This window comes from Rhizophagus irregularis, chromosome 4 (assembly GCF_026210795.1).
Source record: "Rhizophagus irregularis chromosome 4, complete sequence".
Lineage (NCBI taxonomy): Eukaryota > Fungi > Glomeromycota > Glomeromycetes > Glomerales > Glomeraceae > Rhizophagus > Rhizophagus irregularis.
The window spans coordinates 4,305,950-4,328,984 of record NC_089432.1 but is presented as its reverse complement, the minus strand read 5'-3'; the positions used below and the strand labels follow the sequence as shown (position 1 = coordinate 4,328,984).

Sequence of the window (23,035 nt, the reverse complement as noted above, 5' to 3'; positions counted from 1 at the left end):
TTAATTATCTATATCTAAAAAATTATTAAAAAAAGACTTTAGTAGTGATTTTTTAAATTAATTAAAAATTTCAAATTTAAAAATAAAGAATCCTTACTATCCGGAAGTTCCAATTCGTCTTGTTCTTCCGAGTGAAGATTTGGATTATTATGAATTTCATCATCTACAAATAAAATAATTATTTAGAAAGTATTAAATTAATTATTATCATAATTATTATAATCAGTTTAAATAATTATATTATACCGTCAATATCATCATGATATTTTTTTATTTGTTGTTGCATTGTTTCTTGAATAACTAAAAATTAAAATAATGTTATGTTCAATATCAAACAATTAAATTGATAATATTAATCATTCTACTTGCCATTTTTTGAATTCCCTTTTAATGATTCTTCAGTACTAGCTAAAAAGTTTAAAATATTAATATTAATTTATTTGATCATCTAAAGGAAATACTATTAAATATGTTTTATAATTACCTTTAAAAATGCCAATTATTTTTGAACTATTCTTCTGATTATTCAACTTATCAAAATCATCAACTAATGATAGATAAAAATAAATCAAATAAAGTATCTTATTATATTAACATAAATCTAATATACATACTGTTATTGGGAATATGAAAGTTGTATGATTTATTACTGTGAAATGCTAATAAAAGAAAAATAATTTATTATTTAATTATTTTAAAATAAAAAATATATATAAAATTATAATGTTTAATTTATACCTTCTTGTTCTTCTGCATTATTATTTAATTAAAAAGGTAAGATTTTAATTATTAATATCAACCATATATTAAAAATCAAATAACAAATTTCAATAATACCTTCTGTTGCATTTCTTGGTTTAGGAAGATTATCAAATTGATGAAGTTTACTGATACTTGTAAATACTTTGCTACTGCTAGTATGATTTTCCATTTCAGAATTATTATTTTCTTCTGGTTGAGTTAATGATTCATTTGATTTAGTTTGATAAAATAAATTAATTTCTCTTATTTTATTATCAAGTGTATTAATATCAGGTCTTTTTGATGGATCAGCATCCCAACATTGTTTCATTAAATTTTTATATTCTAAAGGAGTTCCTGATACAATTTTTGGTCTTATACCATTAATAATATACATAGCAAGATCATAATTATGTTCGTAATTAATAAATGGTGGTTGTCCAGATGAAATTTCCCACATAAGTATGCCAATACTATAAATATCAGATTTAAAAGTAGTTACTTTTCCTGCAATAACTTCTGGTGCAATGTAAGGAAGATTTCCATATACACTCTTTAATGGTTTATCTGCAGGTCCACAAAATCCAAGATCACTAATATTAAATTTAGTTTTAAATAGTATGTTTCCAGAATGCAAATCTCTATGAATCGCATTCTCTTCATGAACCCGTGAAAGTGCATTAATTATGACAACAGCAATTTGAATTCTTTCTTTCCATGTAAGTTGACTATGATTTTGTTGTAAATAGTTTCTTAAATCTATATCAAATTGATTCATTACAAGCATATAAACTCCATTTAATGGATCTTTTGTTAAACCAAAACATTGGACAATCGCATCTGACCATTTATTACATATATTTAAATGCGAATTAGCCTATAAAATAAAGAATATATTATAAAAAATTTTAAATGAAAAATTACTACCATTTTTAGACTACAAACCTCTTCAAACCAACTTTTATTTGCACTTTCAACATTTTCTAATCTTTTAAGTACTACATACTGCTCTCCAAATCTTTTTAATTGTTGTTGATTAGAATCCCATTCAATAAAATGACCATCAATCCATTCTGCTGTATAAATTTCAGAATATCCACCTTTTGTTAAATATTTAATATTTTTTAAATTATTATATGGAATCCATTCAACTATGACATTCGGGTCAAATGTACTCATCTGACATTTTTGTATTAAATTATCAATATCATCATTTCCGGATGTCCAATTTGAAAAATTATTTTTTAAATAATTTCGAACACAATATTCACAATATAATGTAGCTAAACATTTTTGGTTACAATTTTCACAAACTCTTCTTGTTCCTGAATTATAAATAATTTTATATTTATCATAAGTTGCAGTCAAAATTCTTATTGCTTCAGATTTTTCATCTTTTGTAAGTGATTCATCAGCAAGAATTGTTTTTTTTCGAAATTCAGTTTTTTTGTACATATCATTGTGAATATTATAATCCGTTAGTGCATATGCTTTATTAAGTGTAGTATAAATTAAATCTTCTCTAATAACAGACATAATGAAATATTTTATTGTAAATTTTTTTAAATTTTAAATTTTTAAAAAAAAATTCGGAACGGTCTACTTATAAAGTCAACCATGTGTAACAATGACTGCGTATGTACTCCTGTACTCAACCCTAATTAGTCTAGTCAAATGATTTGCATTGTTAGGGAAAAATTTTTTTCCAATGCATCAAAAAATTTAATTTTGACTTTGACAAAAAGTACGATAATTTTTTATTTAAACTTTGATTTTTGATTTTAATTAATTAATCCAACTTTACCATTTATTTAAAGGATTTCAAAAAAAAAACAAAAAAAAAAATATTATTTGTCTAAAGACTCAAGATCATTTAACAAATAACGATGATCGTAAATAGTGTAACTATTAAGTATACATTAGACAAATTTAATTATAAATTTGGATTTTACATAGGATTGATAGAAGAATAAAATAACATTATATATGTTAAAATTGTAATATAAAAAATATTCATAATATTTCTTTGTTAAGGATGACTAATGACTATCTAAAAATAATCAAAAGTCGAATGTTTAACTTTTATAAAAAGTTTAACTTATAATAAATTGCTCCTCTGATATGAAAAAATCTTCTATAATTTATAAGTTTTCCATTTAAAACATTATGATATATCGGGTATTTATTGAAGGGAAGCGTCTATATACGACATGTGCGTCACGTCCGCTTTTATATACGTTTATATTATTAATTTTATTGGTCAATTAATAAGATATACTCATTTTAATGCCTATAAGAATTTAAGCATTAAAAATAATTCTTATTATTCTTAATATTTAAAAAACTTTTTTTTTTAAAAGTTTGCTATAAGAAAACTCAATTTTAACGTTATAAAATTTATTAGTACAATAATTATTATTTACTATTTCTGTTTCTTCAATTTATTTTTTTATTTTGCTAATTTTTTCCATTAATTTTTTTATTATATTTTTTTTCTTACGTTTTTCTTTATGAGATTATGTAAAACTATCGCTAACACTATAAAAGTTGTTGATCCTAATACAAATTGCGATTATCAAAATTTTTTAATCTTAAAAAATTACTTCATTTTAACTCTTTTTTTAATGAATGGCGCAATAAACTGACCGTTTAACATGATGTAGATCGTCCAATCACATGGTTCCCTACATAAATATATTTTCTCTTTCATTATATTATGAGTTTATCAATACTTGAAAATTTTTTTTTAACAAATTTTTTTTTTTTTTTTTTTTTTTAAAAAAAACTGTAATGCATCTTTATTAGGATTTTATATGCTATCCTAAGTTTAACAGACACGTAGAGCCAACTTTTTAACAAATTTTTGCAAATTTTGCCACAAAAAAAAAGCTAATATCTATATAATAATTATTTAACTTAAAAAAGTCTTGTTTAAAATGTTTGTGATATAGAAAATTGATTTTCCTTTTTTATTCTCATTGATCTTTCATTAAATCAACGAATAATCAATATATATTAATAAGCACGCTAATTAAAACTAAACAAACATGAAACTCCTTTCTTACAAATTTGACATATTCATAATGTTAGTCCGATCCACCTTACACATTAAGGTCTTGAAGGATAAACCAGTTGGAATAATGATTTTGATGAATTTATTGAGAATACAATTTATAATGATAGGAATATTTACTCTTATTTGTTGAAAATAAAAAGATTTATTACTACAACTTAATGACTTAAGCTTTTATAAATTAAAATGGTTTGAAATATTTATTTTAATGATAGTATTGCTTATTTAAAATTCTATTGAATAACTAATTAAAGAATTTATGATGATTAATTATGCAATTGACAAACCGAGGAAATTTGGAATGTGTCCTTGCAAGTAATTTTAATAATTTTTCTTTTTGGTTGCAAATCTTATATAATATGGCACGGGATTGCCATAACCATAATATCGACAGTCTACGTTGACACAAAAAATCACGATAAGTCCAAATTCTAGTTGAAACAAAATCCTGATAGTCACAAATCCTGACAGTTAAATTTCTTGATAGTCAAAATCCCAAAGTTTTTTTTTTTAAAAAAAAAAATTGTATATATTTTATAAATTTCCAATTAATCACTTAATTTTAAAAATGCAGCGGCGTAGTAACGTGTCTTAATTATCCAATATTATTTTGAATTATTTGATTAGTATTAATTAATTTAATTAATGCAAATTTACTAACATTACTATATTTATTAATAAAAATAAAAGAAAAAATTTTTATTTTAATTAAAAGGACTACGTACAGTATATTACCAGATCAGAAATTAGAAACAATTGCATTAAAAAATTAACTAATCTCAAACTCATCCCAGTCTGATTCAATCGGAATTTGCATTTATTAGGATTTTGGTGTTGGCTGTCGATATTACTATGGTTTGTCGGAATTTTTTGGAGATCCAAACAAAGTTATATTTACTGGTATTAATTATAAAAAATTATTTAAAAAAATATCAATTGTTATTTTTTTATGAAAAGATGTTAAAAATTAAATATCTTGATTAAAAATTTAATATTTTCGAATATTTTGCATTAAAATCTTTAGGACAGAATATAATAAGACCCTTTAAAATTGAATGAAGATATTGAAATAATTCATGAATTAAAACGTATCAAATTTTTATTGGATCCGAAAATTCAATTTATTATAATAATTTAAGTGATAGAAGAAAGTTCAAATATTGATGATAATATAAGTATTTCGGTTCTCTCACAAAAAAATTTAGGAGAAATAAAATTTTACATGTCAGAAAGACGGCGAATCTTTTTAATATTATTGAACAACTTTGAGAATTCTTGAACTATGTAATTGCACTTATTTGCTAGTCCAAGTAATTTCAAATTTTATTAATTTAACAGAATTAAAATACGTTTTTATAGTTTTTAATATGATATTAAATGATAATAATTTATAAGGAATTTTTTTACCAAAACTTGAAATTCTTTCTTTACTAAATTTTAGAGAGAATAATTTAATATTTATTGCAAAATTACTAATAGAAACCACAAAAGAATTATTAATATTCGTCCTCATACAAACAATGCAACAGTTGATTTTATAACAAAACCTTAGAATTTTTCTCAAAAATAACATTTATTAAATTCATATTAAATCAAATTATATTTTTAAATAATATAAAAATAAATTTGAACATTCTTATTTTCATCTTAAAACAACATATTTTAATAATGGTTGTGATCAGAATCATTTATTCAATTATTCAATTTCAACATTACAATACTTAATAAAATTAATATTTTAATTAAAGGTAGACAAATCAGCCCATATGCTAAAAATAAAATATGTACCAGGATAGGTTTTTCAATAACAAGAACACAGTATCTCGTCAAAAAACTCTTATTTCAGAAAGTCATCAAGATACTGTAAATAATTACTGTTTACAAAATATTGAAAATATGTTTATACTTAATATTGATGATTATCATAATCATATTCATCGAAGAAATCAACCAACTTTATTAAAAACACATGATATTAATCATTTTGTAACAATATTATTAAATTCAAATCCTAATATACCTAAAATACCTTTTTATTCATTAAATAATATTTCAATTCATTTTCCTAAAGGTATTGACTTTAAATTAATTATAAATTATATTGATAGTAATTTTATGAATAAATTAGGAAAAAATTATTATTAGCAAACTGAAATGTGGAGATCTGATGATTCATATGAAAATAAAATGGAATTTCTCACTGTTCATGAGATTATGATGGGCGTATTCAAAATCAACAGGAATTAAGATCAATGAAAAATAGTAAACTAATAGATTTTATTTTGCATCCTTTGCATAATGCAAAAGATTATATTGAATCTGCAAATATTTTATTTACAACATTTGAAAAAATAGAACAAGAAGATTATTTAAACAATTTTATAATTCCTACAATTTGTGATTGGCCTGGTCAAATAAATTTAAGAAGAGCTATTACACTAAGACTTAATAAAAAAGATAATTCTAGAATTCCATCTCAAATATTAAGTTTAATTCCTATGATTGGACCACTTCATGTTTCTTTAAATAGTAGAGAAACATTATTTCAAATATATCATTTTTTCTTTGAAATGGTATATCATAATCTTTTTGGAGAAAATAAAGTTTTAGCACAAAACAAAGCCAAGACTTATTGATCTTATATTAAATCTTACTTTTTATGGATGGAAAAATATTCGTAATTTAATTATAAATCATTTTGGAAACACAAAAGATATAGAATATTTAACAATGATAGATTTATTAGATAATTCTTTACACCTTACATTAGAAATATATGCAAAACTTTTTAAATGTGGATTTTATGAAGGATATCTAGAAAGTATTGTAAAAATTTGGGTTTTATTTCAATGATTACAAAGACATAATTATAATAAAGCACCACTTATATTTTTAAGTGATGTATTTTATTGGACATTAAATGAGCATCCAATTATTGATATTTTAAAAAGTCATTTACCAATTTTTAATGACTATTTTGTTGAAAATTTTCATAGCTCTCTTAGATATCAAACTGTTGAGTCAAATTCAGATAAACAAATTATTCAAAAGGCAAAAATTATTGATATTGAAAGAAATGATAAAGGGTTTAAAGATGCATTTGTCAATACAAGAAATACAAATATTTCAAAAGTTAAGTTAATATCTTTAGAAAAAAAGGTTTCATTATTTTTACTATCACTTTTTGATAAGATTTATCATAATATTGGAAGAACAAAAAATAATGGTAATGAAACATTTGAATTTCCAAGTTTTAATAATAGAATTGTGAATGTAAAAGTTCTTCCTCTAGCTTGGAGTACTTCAAATCCACCAGCTGAAGATAAATTTTGTGATGCAGATAATTGTAATATTACAAATTCATTATCAAATATTGTTTTAATATGTGGGCATAGCTATCATAAAGAATGTTTAAGTATACTTAATGAAAAATGTAAATATTGCTTTAATTATTTGTCAAGAAGTATTAAAACAAATATTACTAATTTAAATAAAAGATTGTCTAAGCCATTAAAGGATAATGAAATACCTGAAATTACAAAAGATGATGATTTAGATGACAGAACAAGATATGGATAATCAATATGAAACTCAGTATAATATATGGCTAAATTACAATAATGTGTGAATGTATGCAAATATAAATATGGATAAAAACTTTCTTTTATTTACTGTATTTAAATTATTTTTAATAAATGCATTATTATAAATAAAAAGTTGCCATTAGAAAAATTATTTAATTTATGAAAAATTAATATACTATTTTGTTATGTAGAATTCATACATAAAACTGAAATTAAACTCCAAAAGTTAAAATATTCAAGCTAAAAGGTCAAAAGTCAAATTATGAAATGTGATAGCTTCGTTATTATTGATCCAATTGCAGTGATTTTACAACCATTCGAATCCTCTCAATGAGACGAATCTAATGGTATATATTTCATTTAAATCTGATCATTAGATATTGAGATTGTAAATTTTAAATTTTCATATTATTTATTAATTATAATAATCACATTATATGATGTAATTTTGGCTAATTTCGACTATTTTGACCCTCAAGATGATTAATTCAAATTATTTTAGTTTTATGTATAACAGAATTTTCAAAAAAAAATCCCCATAATAATGGTTTTGTTATGTGATAATATTGAATAGATAATTAACAAATGATCGGCAAAATGATCGGCAAAAATGTGATAATACGAGGATGTCCGCCCTGTTGACGAAATCCAACGCGGTAGAAAAAAAAGTCGAAAAAGGTTTTATCTTAAACACGTGTTCTCTTGTTTGGATGTTCAAAGGATTCTATATGTGGAGGGTATGGGTAGTAAACAAAATTATTTCGGATCTCATCATCTTCAGCCAATTCTGGAAAATCTTTACAGAACTCTTTATGTGACCTAAAAGTCTTTCTTTTTCTAGCTTCTTCAATTTTCTCTCCTATATCTTTCTTAATTGCTTTAAACTTTGACGTCAATTCACTTGCAGTACTCAGATTTGGATTTGAATCTCTGGTCATTACAAGCTTGGTACGAGAGGAAAATACAGGCCCGAAGAAAATGTCAAAGTTTTCTTGATGAATCAAAATACAATCATCAGGAAGAGATTCCAATTCCTCCCTGAAACGCTGAGTTGTAATAAAAATTGTGATAATACGATATTTGCTCAAAAAATCTGCAAGTTTTGTATATTGCTCTGCCTCTTTTTGCAATTTTTCTTTCATCTCTCTGCCTTTTACTTTAGCATTTTCTCTGATTTTTTCGGCCTTTTCTTCCATTTTTTCAGAAATATTCGAATTTTTCTCATGTTCATCTTTAATTGTTCTCAAATCAAGAGATTTTTTTCTTTTTCTGCATTGAATAGCAATAAGAATAGGTTCGGGGTTATTTACTAAAAAAAAGACATCTGCAAATGGTGCCGAATAACCATTGATCATAATGTAACCCGGCTCTAGCTTATTTAAATCATAATTTCCCTCTTTTGCGGAAAGGTTCAGGCATGGAAATTGATGTTTTAATTTATAGATTTGAACAGGTTCGAAATTGATCAACAGGTTCAGTGTAACATCACTACCCTGTGCACCATGAAAGAAATCCCCAAGTTTTAATGATTTGGTTTTTTCCAGAACATGAATCATACGGATTTTTGATGCTATAAAATCCGCAATAAATATTTCAAAATCCTCCCATGACCAATCCGAATCAGGTAAAAATGCTCTGTCTAATTTGTTTGAGAAAATTCCAAGTTCATCAACGTAAATATACATAAAGAAGTATGGTATATCAATTAGAACTTTACGTGTTACTTCCAATTTCCTTAGTATCAAGTGCCTGTCACGCTCCAAATGTTCCAATTTTATAATAAAGCGACCATCTTGTAGTTCATCAGACATTTTTGATTCAATTTCCATAATATTTCTATAAACAATCTCATATATAAGCTTTTTATGATCACTAGCATAAGTGCTGATGTTATATGCATCATCAAGCTTGTATACGATTTTGCTGTAAATTCTTGATGGAGTCTTTGTTTCAAGTTCTTCAAAAAATTCCTTAACACTTGTAAAACCTTGCCCGAAAAATTCTGTAAAAAGATACTCCAAAGCACGTGGAAGACCACCTGTATCAAGAAGTAATTGATGTATCTAAACTTTTGGTACCCACACACAATCAGAAACATCGTGATTTGTTGCAAAATCTCTCATAATATCAAGACGTGACTCCAAGAATAACAGTGGAAGGTTAAGAGGTTCAATAGAATACATTGTAGGTTCCATTGCTCGTATTGCATCCTGTGGTGCTGTACCTGAAAGTAGAGTCTGCACAAATACTTCAGGAATTTCTCCGGCCATATGATGCCCAAGAATATACATTAACTGCTTAAATAATTTTTCTCCTTCATTTCGCTCTTTGAAAATTAGCTAAAATTCATCAATTTGAAGAAAAATGAAAAGATGCTTGCCACGTTGAATCAGACTTTCATGTTCAAGGTTGTGGATGTATAAAAGGACATTACTCAATCTGAAAAATTGCTTATATTCATTGGATTTCGTACGGAACACTGTAAAACTCATCACATATTTTTTGTGGACCAAATAGTGGTACGCCAACCGCAATCCAAGAATGATTTCTGATGCAATTTTAATATCCCCCTGGATTTCATACTCATCTAAAGCATAACCATTAGTGAAATCAAAAAGCATGTAAAGCATGTAAGGCTTTTGGCCTTTTGATATCTTCCATTCTTTGTCGAGACAATTAAACAATTCAACTCCATAACGTGTCTTTCCTAGTGAATTATAGTTTGAATTTGTTAATTAGAAGGCTAAAACCGCTTTATCTGCTGTAAAAACATACAAGAGAATGTATGAAAGTTACCTATGCCAGGTGCCCCACCGCATAAAAGGATTCGATAGTTTGTCTTTGCCGTGGGAGTTTCTTTTTTTATAGCTTCTTGTTTATCTAAGGAATTACAAAAATTCCTGTCAATCACATCAATAGCTTGCTTAAGGTCACGTTGTTTTAGAGCCATGGGCTTGGGCTTATTATTGTCTACATTGTCTACGTCCATTTGTTCATGAATTCCCTCCAAAATCTTTTTCATGGCATCTTCGATCGACGTCACTATGTTTTGTGAACAATAAGAAAGCACAGTGTATTAACAAATAGATACGGTGCAAGTAACCTATATGTATCAATAATGGCGGGCCAGAATACAAAGACTAAGACAACACAGGAAATTTAACTAGAGATACCGTACCTTGTGGAACGCCTTGATGAGAGGGACCTACTTTAACGCGAAAAAAAGAGATCAGAACAAACTCGATATTTTGTTACTGCGAATTTCTTGTTCGAGAGGTAAACCATTGGGAGACACTTACCAGTGGTGGCGGGCTGGGGCGGTTGCACGATTATGTGAATTAAGGATGTTGGTTTATCAAAGTTTTTTAAATGTTTTGAAATTTCGTCTCCTGGTAACATTTCCTTTCCTTCAAGATCTTGTTCAATGTTAATTGTATCAAACTTTTCATCAAGCATCGTCAGCTTATCATTTTCACCATCGAAAGGAATATCGACTTTCCATAATATGAGGTCGTTTTCGTCAATATTTTTATTGGTAAAGGTGTTCTTCTTCTTATCATAGATAGCATTCCTGAGTATCATGACGCGTTCTGAGAAATCGAACTTAACAAAATCAAGTTTCCTTTTAGCGGGAACTTCACCTAGAATGAGATAATATGCCATGGTATATCTGCAATCGCAAAAATCGAGAATTAAAACGAGGGTCAAAAAAGTAATTTTTCAGTATAACACAAGTAAAAGACCTTATGGGTACAACGTTAGATCTAACAGGTAGGGAATTTTCCTCGAATTTAGTTTGTACCTGGGATGCATCTATTCGATTGAAATTATTCATATTAATGAACTTAAAATAAGATGATAAAAAAAGTAAATTAATTTAATCAAATTTTTGCAGCAAAAATTATCCGAGAATACATCCTTTCTTCAATTATAGACTCGGTCGGTATTAAAAGAAAAAAAATGGAATTTGTATAGATTATCTTTTTCACTTTTTTTGAATCTCAACAAATAAGAAAATTTTTAAAGCGAAAGTACTCGAAATAGCGAAGAATAGTTCGACATTTTGATTATTTATCACATATATATATGTTTCCATAAACAGTTGTTGACTAATTACTACGAACTGTGAGTCAGTAATACTACGAACTGAGTCAGCGATGTGTCAAGGAAATTACGAAAAAAAATTTATCAATCGAAAATCAGCCACATGTCACAATGTCACATGAGAGTGCCAATCAAAATAATGATATTGTCCATTTTTTTTTCGTACAGCATCACGGAATGCAAGCAACATAAATTTTCGGCGGGGTTATTTCTGACACTGTATGCCTCATATAAATATACAGTGATTTTGCGACTATATTTATTCTATCGATTATTGGGACAAATAATATGTTAGTATAGATTTGTTCATAGCCGGAGATTCTATTTATCTTTTTCTTCCGATATGTGCATTACTGATCCGCGTCTCATAATTTTTGAATAGATAGCAACCAATTGGTACTTCATCCTACGGTATAGCACTGAAACATCTACTGTACAAGCAAGACTGAATGTTGAATCTCACTAACAGAAGACGCCTGCAAAGATCCAACCGACTTGCATAAGAAATTTAAAAATTCTTTTTACAGTACGACATTTGATGATAATTTTAATGATGACGTCATGAAATATACTGTGCATGAAATTACTGCGTGCTGCGTACCATGGCTGATTGACTTTTTTGTTTGTTTTGAGGTAGTACTAAATGCCTGTACGACTAACATCGGAGAAAAAATATATAAAATAGGCGTACAAGTTAAACTTTACCGATTTTTTTTACTTTCCATTTTTTTAAACTTTACTGTTAACATTATTCAATACATTCAATAATATCAATATGCAAGATACAAATGAATGGGTTAATTGGATTGAGGAATCAGTGGATAAAGAATATTTTAAATCATATGAATATAAAGAATTTGATAATATTCAACATATTGGTACTGGAGGTTACGGAAAAGTATTTCGTGCAAATTGGAAAAATTCAGAAAAGCAATTTGCGTTAAAATCTTTTTTTAGTCTTGATAATATCACCATGAAAGAAATCGTTCGTGAGGTATTTTAATGTATAATACATTTTTTTTCGTCTATAAATTTTATCTAATATATTTATTTCAAATATTTTTATATTTTATTCAGTTAAAAATTCAACACGAAGTTGATTTTCATGATAATATTATTCGTTGCTATGGAATAACAAAACTTGAGTCAGGTATTTATAAAAGTCACCTTAATAAATATAACTATTCTTTTGATTGAAAAATTTCACAAAGTTCATTTTATTAATTATTTTTTTTTTATTAATTAGAAAATCATAATAATTACCAGCTAGTAATGGAATATGCTAATAGTGGTACTCTTCGAAGTTATTTGAAAGAAAATTTTAATAGGCTTACGTGGGATGACAAGTATAATTTGGCATATCAGTTATCTAGTGCTGTATCGCACTTACATAACACGGGAATTGTGCATCGTGATTTGGTAATTAATTTAACATTATTTGATTAATAATAATATTATACCTGTATTACTCATTTGAATATACATATGTTTCTTTAATAGCACTCCTATAATATATTGATCCATAATAATGCAATCAAATTAGCGGATTTCGGATTATCAAAAAGAATTGGTGAATCATCCAATTTTCAATCTAAATTATTTGGGATGGTTCCTTATATTGATCCAAAAAGCTTTAGTGGACAAAGAAATAATAACAATCAATCAACACAAATATGCTCATTGAATGAAAAAAGTGATATTTATAGTTTAGGCGTATTATTATGGGAGATATCTAGTGGGCGACCTCCTTTTTATGATGAAGATAAACAATTTGATATTGATTTCGCTTTGGAAATTTCACAAGGTCTTAGAGAAACTATTGTTCCTGGTACTCCTGAAAAATATATCAAAATCTATACCAGTAAGTAATATTTTAAATTTAAAATTCTTAAATTAAATACTATTTTTATTAATCTTTAATTATATATGGTTCTTTAGAATGTTGGGATGATGAGCCTGATAATCGACCAACAATATATCAAGTGGTTGATTGGCTTAATGCCATAATGACAAAAACAGATGTAATAGTAGAAAATGATCAAATACTAAATGAACAAGAAATTAATGAGGCTTCTTTAAGTACTAATAATTCAAATTTACAAGTAGATTTATTTCAACCTATTCAAAATTTTGATAAATTAAATATAAAAGAAATTGATCCTATTTTAATACTAAGTAAAGAAGAAAATTTTCCAATTGAAGATTTTAACATTATAATTGATGAAATAGATGATTTTATTTTTATATTAAAAAATAAAGGACTTAAAGCAAAACAACAAGTTATTGAATATTTTAATAATTATAATATAAATTCTCAAGAAATTTATAGTTGGTTATTAGATAATCAAAATAGTTCAAATTCTATTTTTATTCTTGGGTATTTTAATTATTATGGAATTGTAACAAGTGAAAATAATGAGAAAGCATTTAACTTGTTTATTAATGCATCACAAAGAAATCATATAATAGCACATCTTTTTGTTGGTTATTGTTATAGTTATGGATATGGAACTATAAAAAATGAAAAATTAGCATTTGAATATTATGAAAAAGTGGCTAATGAAAATTTTTCAAGTGGGCAATTAGAAATGGGTTATTTTTATGAAAAAGGAATAGGAGTTGATATAGATTATCAAAAAGCTTTTTATTGGTATGAAAAAGCTGCAAATAATGATAATATTATAGCTATATATAATCTTAGTAGATTTTATGAAAATGGAATTGTTGTTGAAAAAAATTTTAATAAAGCTTTTGATTTATATAATAAATCAGCTGAAGGAGGATATTCAGATGGAATAATTATGTTAGGATATTGTTATAGTAATGGTATTGGTACTAAAATTGATAAGAAAAAAGCATTTGAATTATATCATAGTGCTGCAAATTTAGGGGATGTTATAGCACAATATAATCTTGCTTTAATGTATGAAGAAGGAAATGGAATTACAAAAGATATAGGTAAAGCAATTTATTGGTATGAAAAATCTGCCAAACAAGGAGATCTAGATGCACAAGATAAATATAAATCACTTCAAAATAATCAAATAGTAATTCATGATAATTTTCCTTCAATCATTGAATTATAAAACTTTAAATCATTTATTTCGTTACAGTAGTTAAAAAAAGAATTTACAAGTTGTAAATGAAATACAAATACATAAATTGCTATAATATTATCTATTTTTATATAGTAATCATTTTTATAAACTTAAACATAACATTTTAATTTGAAATGTCATTTAACATCAAAATTTTAAAAGTGTAAAAAATTTAATGGTTTGTATTCTTTTCTATTTTTAAAAAATTGATTATAGGAAAAAGTTCATTTGTAAAATGATAATAAATAAATTAAACATAAAACTAAAGCTAAAATAAAATAAAGTTGCTAGTCAAGGTCCCTACAATTTAATGAATCTGAATACTGATACTAAAATTAATATTAGATAAGTAGAATAAAATAAATTCAATCGTGTTAGTATCTATTATAGCAAGTACAATTTAATTTAGTTGTATAATTTTTTTTTTATACTAATTAAAATAATCATAAATAAATGCCTGATCACTTATGTTTTGAATAATTTATCTGGTGGCGACGAAGTCACCACACATCAACCTAATATAGTTAATAAATATTGTAATTGCAGTTAATTTCGTCCTTTATTTAGGTAAATAAATTGCATGATAGTTTAGTAATAAATTAAAGAGTGAATAATAATCCAACTTTAAAAAAAAAAATAACATTTAATGTCGCATTACAAGAAATCTTGATAATATTAATTAGTTGATAATTTGATAGGATTATCTAAATTTAGTAAATCAATTAAAAAAATGCAATTTAATAAAAATAGCATAAAAATCAATAATTCTGGAATTGTATAAAATTAATTGAATCTCAAAAAAATCTAGAAGTCATCTTTAGTGAATTTTCAAGTAAATTCTATTGAAGAAGCATTAATTAAAAGTGCTAATTCTATAAAACATATAAGATTAGATTGGAAACCTGTCACGAATGTTCTTTCATATCTTGTAAATTTAATAAGTTTAGAGATTTCTTTAGAACATAACATGAAATGTGAAAGTTTGGAAATTGTTTCTTTACCTATTTTAGAAACCTTAAAACCTGGAGAGTTTTACCTAAAATTGTGATTGGTACGGAAGGCCATATTACCGAATTAAGTTATAATTATTATCACATTAATAGAAAACTTACTAATACAATTTGTAAAAATTGTCCAAAGATCAAATATTTTAAGACAACCATTGACGATAAAGATGAGGCAACTTATTATGATTTGGAGAAAATATTGATTAGATATCAATATTTAAAAGATTTATATATTCAAGGAGATTATATTATATTGATTTACTTTCGAAAATATTGAATAAATCATCACCAATGGGTTTATTCAAATTTAAATTTTCTTTATATTAATGTAAATTAGATCGAATTGGACAAAAAATCTTATATTATTAGAAATAAATACTTATTTGATGGATATATCAGATTACCCGAATTTGGATCAATTGATTGATATAATTAAAATGTATGGACCGAAAGTAATAAAGCATTATAAAATTGTCAAGTAACATGAAAAAGATTTAAATAATGATTTTACATGGAATATTGGTACTAATCCAGTTACTAATGTGAATATTTGAAATGAACTTTTTATTTTTTATTTTTTATTATTGTTATTATAAAATTTGATAATGAAAAAATAAAAATAATGGAAGTTGCGATAAAAATCAATCTTTTTGAATTAAATATTATAAATTATTTAAGTATAAAATTTATATAATGTAAACATAATTAAGCATGGTTTTATAAGTTGCTACGATTTAAACTTGGTTTTAATTTATTAATTCCTATTAATACTACAGAATATATAGTGGAAATTGGTTAATATTAAGCTAAAATTTCTTAATGACTTTTTAATTGCTAATTTGCCCCCTGGGTTAAATAACCTGGGTTAAATTACTCTAAAAAATTATATTTTACGTGATTTTTTGCCACCAAACTTTTTAAATTTAAACAAAATAACTCACCAAATGTACCAAATGTGATAAATAAATTCGTTGATTTTGTTATGGATTTCTTGTGTAAGGAGACCTTGGTCTTGATAATAAAATTAATATTAGAAAAATATATCAATAGAATTGATAAATACAGAAAACCTGGATCTTGATGATAATAACCTAGAAATAAAGAGAAAGGTTATCCTATGATCACTCAGATAAATGAGTTGTTGAATTACTAGGCTGATATCAGAACGCTCATCCACGCTTACTCAGGCACATATACCAGATTTCATCTAGACTCACAAAGAATCCCGACAAATAAGCATAAGCAAATTTGGAAAACCTTAGACATATACATACGTGAGCAGACCCATGAACTGAATCGTAAAAAAGCCTTCATTGCAATTAAAGCCCAAATTTTTTAAATTTAAACACAACAACTCACCAAATGTACCACATGTGATAAATTAAATTAAATCCGATTTCTTGCGCAAGGAGAATAATAATCTAGATTAAAGAGAAAGGTTATCCTATGATCACTCGGATAAATGAGTTATTAAATTACTAGGCTGATATCAGAACGCTCATTCACGCTTACTCAGGCACATATACCAGATTTCATCTAGACTCACAAAGAATCCCGACAAATAAGCATAAGCAAGTTTGGAAAACCTTAGACATATACATACGTGAGCAGACCCATGAACTAAATCGTAAAAAAGCCTTCATTGCAATTAAAGCCCAAACTTTTTAAATTTAAACACAACAACTCACCAAATGTACCACATGTGATAAATTAAATTAAATCCGATTTCTTGCGCAAGGAAAATAATAATCTAGATTAAAGAGAAAGGTTATCCTATGATCACTCGGATAAATGAGTTATTGAATTACTAGGCTGATATCAGAATGCTCATTCACGCTTACTCAGGCACATATACCAGATTTCATCTAGACTCACAAAGAATCCCGACAAATAAGCCTAAGCAAGTTTGGAAAACCTTAGACATATACATACGTGAGCAGACCCATGAACTAAATCGTAAAAAAGCCTTCATTGCAATTAAAGCCCAAACTTTTTAAATTTAAACACAATAACTCACCAAATGTACTAAATGTGATAAATAAATTCCAGTTGATTTTGTTATAGAACCTGGGTCTTGATGACAATGATTTGGAGATGTTATCCTTTGGTTGACTTCTTGAGTAGGTTAGTCTAGTCTAACGTTTCTCACCTTTCTAGACTTTATCTCTGTGTTGATCATATTAGGAGTAATACTTATTTATTGTTCAACATTTGTTGTCCTGATCTTGGAATAAATGGTATACCCTAGATAATTATTTGTGTAAAAAAAAAAAATATTTATTTAAATGGATAAAAAAAATACATATATGAAAATAAAAATATTTGCGGAAAGAATATTTATTTCTTTGCGCAATAAAAAAATAAGAATATTTATTTGCGCAAAAAAAAGTTTGTTACCTTTCTCAAGAATAATAGAAAGGAAGAATATTATTTTTTTCGCGTAAAAAAAAAACAAAAATATTTATTTGCGCGAAAAAAGTTTGTTACCTTTCTCTAAAGGAGGAAAAAAATAAGTGGATGTGTATGTGTGGAATAGAAGGATGTTTGGAATAAGAGGATGTGTAATAAAAAAAAAAGAAAAAAGGACTATATAAATATTTTTTTTTGTTGCACAAGCTTTTCATATAAAAAGTATAAATTATACTAATATTGTAATCAACTCTTGCGGACTTGCAAAAATGGAAAAATAGTAAAAAATAGTCTATTGTTTATACTGCACATAAAAGGTATAATTAAACTGTATATAAATCACCAACCAATATTTTAATAAGTTAAAGTAGTTAAACTTCAATCTTTATTAATTATGAGTCATCACTTGTGGAGACGCGTTACATATTATTTTGTTACTATATAACAATTTAAACCGCGCATCAATAAAATCAGTAAAAAAAAAATATTTGACATAAAAGGTATAATTAGACTGTATATCAGTCCGTCAAAATCACTAACCAATATCATTTCAGAATTTTAATAAGTTAAATTACATCTTTTACACAATCTTATAAAAGAGGTGTTACAACTGTTACATGTTATAAGACAATTTATGTTAGACTATACTGTAAAGTTGACTACCATCCTGATTTTCTTTTAATAATACTTGAATTCTCTTTACAACTTATTAATTTTATTTTAATGTAAAACATTTAATTTCTTTTAATATAATCAGGGATAAAAGTTTTGTTGACAAGTTATTCCTCAAACTAGATATTTTTCATTTTACACCTAAAAATCATGGTTAAAAAAATTTTACCTCGAAATAAAAAATGATATTATAGCGACTCAAAAACTCATTCTCAAAAAAATAATTTGTGTTATTTTTTATAATTGGATAATGGATTTTTATTTTACACTTTTTTTTATTATAAAAGGTTTCATGAAAATAGAAAGCTGGAAAAGGAATTAGACAAAAAGGATGAAAAGATTAAAAACTTGAAAAGGTGTAATTACTTTTTTTTAGTTTAATTGAATTCATTGAAAAAGGTAAAGTCAGTTACATTGAATATTTAAAAATGGAAGTAAAATCATCAAAAAATGAAAATCATTCAAACGAAAATGGTTCAAGAAACAAACTTCAAGATGATACACATCCAAATCCATTAATGTCAAATACTACTTATGTTTAACTAGCAATATCAGAAGCAACTACGCCCGGGTTCTTTAATGGCTCCTTCATAAATATTAAGAGATTTTAATGCAAAATATTTAGGTAGATTTTTCCATTTCGCACGATAAACTTTTCCAAAACCACCGATGCAAATTTCTTGAATATTTTTAAAATATTTATATTCGTAATGTTTAATATGCTTTTAGAAATAGCTTCATCAATCCATTTAAACCATTCATTCATTTCTGACATTTTGAATATGTACATAATATTATTATGGAAAAATTATTTTTTTAATTTACGGACACAAATTACACAGGTCAGAGGTACACTAAAAAAGAATGTGACTTTAATCACGTGTAATGAATTAGTGAGCGCTGATCATATTTACTTTATTTCACGTATTAAACAAATTAAGCATTTAAAGTTTTTACGAAAATCAAAAGAAAAAAAATACAATTTAAGATTAGTTAAATAAAAAGAATAACAAGAGGTAACTTCCAAAAATTGTATTGAATTATTATTACATAAAGAAATCTTGGAAGAATCTTTATATTCATGTCTATTTTACTTTGAGCTAATAAATGGAAAGATCCGTTGATAAATAATGTATTTATTCTAGATATAAAATTACTAAGAACGACAATTAAATGTTTCTATAATTCTCTTATAATCTCATTATTAACAAAAAAAGTTTAATAGGGACCTTTATTATTATAGCAACATCCATCTTTATTTTTAATTTATATATCCAATTAATTTCATCAAGAACAATAATGAATAAGACTATTATTTGATGATATTATTAATTATAAAAAATTATTAGGAATATCGATGATTATTTTGATGTTCGGAATTAAGTATCTTGATATAATTAAATTAAAACGTATCGAATTTTGATTGGATAATAATAAATCCGAAAATTTAATTTATTATATTAATAGAAGTTTGTCTCTAAGACTCAGACTAAGATGTCCGTCTTGGGAAAGTTCAAATTATAATGATGATATAAGTATTAATATTTTCTCACAAAAAAATTTAAAATTTATACAGAATTATAAAGCACCCTTCAAACTTTGTAATTGCACTTATTCAACAATTCAATATCAAATTTTATTAGGTTTCCAAAGTTTCGATTACAATGAGATAATAATAATTATAATAATTAAAAGGAGTTTATTTATCAAAACTTGAATTCTTTATTTACTAAATTTTAGCTAAATCGATAAATACCACCAAGACATTTTAAGAATTCTAAGATCCTAATATAATAGTAATATAACACACAACTTGTGACAATGTAACAATTGAAATAACATCGAAATCTCGTTCAAAAATTAAAAAAATTATTACTCGTGCCATTTGATAATGTATTAACTTACATTTATTAGCCATAAAATCATCATCCCTCTTTTTAATTAGTTTCACTTAATTGGTGAATGAAAATTTTCTTCAATTTATGAGAAGAAAATCAGTAGAAAACTTTTAAGAATATTTTTATTTTCATCAATTAACACATTTTATAAAAATTCAAATATGTCGTTGAAATGATTGTGGTGAGGTTATTTATTCTTAACGAAACATTTAGTAATGTTTTAATTTTTATTTCTATTCTAAATTCGGAAAAGTCTTTTTATTTCACATTTTTAATTTTTCACAAATTTTAACGTTAAAATAATTTCTTTTTTTTTTCTCTTGTAACTCACTCCAGTCTCTTTGGATGCAAGAATTATGGTAAGTGGTTAAATTTTTTTTATTGTTTTTTTTTCCTACTTATAAAAAATGAAACATCTTTTACTTATATTTTGTTCTTTTATTTTATAATAGTTTGGTGGCTGGTCTCTGGATGCTGGATTAAAAAAAAAGTATATCATTTTTTAATTAACATTTTTTATCATGCTTTAATTAAAAAAAACATTTACTAACATTATCTTCATTTTCTTTTTTTTTATAGGGTACAGTTTTGGCGTAGGTTATTCATTTTCATTATTTTTCTCAATAAAATGCCACTAGCTAACATTTCGAATTTTAGTGAGTTTTTTTCCTTGTTTTCTTTAATTCATTTACTCTTAATGAACTGTTATTAACGTTAACTGTTCTTTCCGGTTCCGATTTTTAAGTTTTGAAAACATTTTGAGAATTTTTTAAAAAAAATATCATTTTTCCACATTTGTATCTGAATGGGTAAGTTTCGAAGTTGGACTTCAAAACTTTACTTTTAAAGAAACATTATAGGTTTCTTTTTTATTTTCTTTTGTAGGGTTTGGATTTTATAAAATAGTAAGTTTTGCTATCCTGATGAATTTATGTTTTTTAGTTTGACCTTTGGAATTTTAAAGACATGGTAAGTTTCAGAATTATTTTGAAACCTTGACTTTGTATCAAATTGAAAAATGGTTTACATATTGTTCTAACCATTTTTTTTAGGGTTCAACTTTGTTTCATAATATGAGTTTTGATGCTATTTGAACCTCAAAATTTTTGAATTTTTTGGTTGAAGAAACAGATTATTAACTGTTTTTTATGATTTTTTTTGTAGGCTCACCTTAAAATTTATTATAATGGGTGAGAATGCTGAATTGAAGCTTTGAGTATATTCTATAAGGTAAAGTTGATATGAATGGTACATCAGTGATAGTCCCGAATTTGAAAATTATTTATATATGAGGAACAAATATTTCTTTGTTATATAAATATATAATATTGTTTTAATATTTTATCGAAATGGTTAAGAGTTTAAACATTTTTGATAATAAATTTAGTAGTTAAAAGGAGTTCAGGGGTATTAAGGTGATGAAATAAAAAATTAATTTCGTAACGGATTAATCGAAAAATTGATCTGCAATCATCTTAATGCGCAGTAACTGCAGGTAAACAATTATTTACCAGATTGTCGTCTTGTTCCCAGAACATTACTAAAAATTCAACGATTACTTGCACGATTTGACCACAATTTGTTTATTATTTGGGCACAATTTGATATAATTCAGCAAAGTTCTTTTTTTCATTTTTAGTTTTCCACTATGATAGTCTTAAAAATAATATGACTTCTTTATAATTGTTTTAGATTTATTCTACTCTTGCTAAAATTTAATCTAAAATCGCCTATATAAATGGTAAATTAAAAAAATCACTAGTTATGAATAATTATTTATAAAACTAATTAGACAACATATGTCATTTTATGGATATTTTATTCAAATAAGATATGGAACTCTAGTATTATTGAAGAATTAGTTTGTATAAAAGAAGAAAAAATTTTGAACAATTAGTAATGCTAAAATGTAAATTAGAAATGAAATGTTGCAATGCATATTATTCAATCTAAATTCAGTAATCATTACATTTTTGTAATTATTAATAATAAGAATAGTTGTGATAACTATTAATTAATTCTTTTTTTTTTTTTATGGGAAAAGTTAGAAAAGCTAAATCAATTTTATCAAAATCATTTTATAGAAAATATCATAACTGGCTAGCAAGCAACAACTTTCTTTTATTTAAGCTTTAGATTTATGCTTCACCTTGTTAGTATTATCTTTTTATGATTTATTTTTTCCTATAATTAATTTTTTAAAAAATAGAAAAGAATGCAAGCATTAAATTATTACATTTTAAAAAAAATATAATTTAGGCCATACAAAGCCAGGTCTGTTTTTGTTAAATTTCCAAAAAAATTAAAAACATTTCATATGAATTTTACACGCAAAAAAAAAATTAAAAGCCAGGTTGCCAGGTGCCAGGTCATTTTCAAAATTGTTATGTTATAAGAAACGAAAAGTTAATTTTACATGACCAATATTTCTATCATAATATTTTTTATT

At 25.3% G+C, this 23,035-nt stretch overlaps 5 protein-coding genes across 5 annotated transcripts; 3 read left to right on the top strand and 2 right to left on the bottom strand.

The window, feature by feature from the left end:
* OCT59_024260 (uncharacterized protein) lies at window positions 1–931 on the bottom strand (the record flags this gene model as incomplete). Its single annotated transcript, XM_066135304.1, has 8 exons — window positions 1–14; window positions 98–163; window positions 247–300; window positions 370–408; window positions 485–547; window positions 615–659; window positions 739–750; window positions 838–931. 8 exons carry the CDS (start codon window positions 929–931, stop codon window positions 1–3), a joined length of 387 nt encoding a protein of 128 aa, XP_065991339.1.
* A 4,665-nt stretch (window positions 932–5,596) lies between these two features.
* Window positions 5,597–5,959, top strand: OCT59_024259 (uncharacterized protein; the record flags this gene model as incomplete). Its single annotated transcript, XM_066135303.1, has 1 exon — window positions 5,597–5,959. One exon carries the CDS (start codon window positions 5,597–5,599, stop codon window positions 5,957–5,959), a length of 363 nt encoding a protein of 120 aa, XP_065991338.1.
* Window positions 5,960–6,544: 585 nt separating this feature from the next.
* On the top strand, window positions 6,545–7,393 carry OCT59_024258 (uncharacterized protein; the record flags this gene model as incomplete). Its single annotated transcript, XM_025325217.2, has 2 exons — window positions 6,545–6,635; window positions 6,693–7,393. 2 exons carry the CDS (start codon window positions 6,545–6,547, stop codon window positions 7,391–7,393), a joined length of 792 nt encoding a protein of 263 aa, XP_025182135.2.
* Window positions 7,394–8,084: 691 nt separating this feature from the next.
* On the bottom strand, window positions 8,085–11,233 carry OCT59_024257 (uncharacterized protein; the record flags this gene model as incomplete). Its single annotated transcript, XM_066135302.1, has 7 exons — window positions 8,085–9,436; window positions 9,485–9,737; window positions 9,909–10,105; window positions 10,195–10,440; window positions 10,577–10,606; window positions 10,698–11,068; window positions 11,142–11,233. 7 exons carry the CDS (start codon window positions 11,231–11,233, stop codon window positions 8,085–8,087), a joined length of 2,541 nt encoding a protein of 846 aa, XP_065991337.1.
* Window positions 11,234–12,277: 1,044 nt separating this feature from the next.
* OCT59_024256 (uncharacterized protein) lies at window positions 12,278–14,616 on the top strand (the record flags this gene model as incomplete). The annotated part of the gene is made up of 5 exons (XM_025323438.2): window positions 12,278–12,496; window positions 12,580–12,652; window positions 12,749–12,921; window positions 13,003–13,363; window positions 13,441–14,616. The coding sequence occupies 5 exons, from the start codon at window positions 12,278–12,280 to the stop codon at window positions 14,586–14,588; spliced, it is 1,974 nt and encodes a 657-aa protein (XP_025182132.1). The 3' UTR covers window positions 14,589–14,616.
* Between the last annotated feature and the right edge of the window lie 8,419 nt (window positions 14,617–23,035).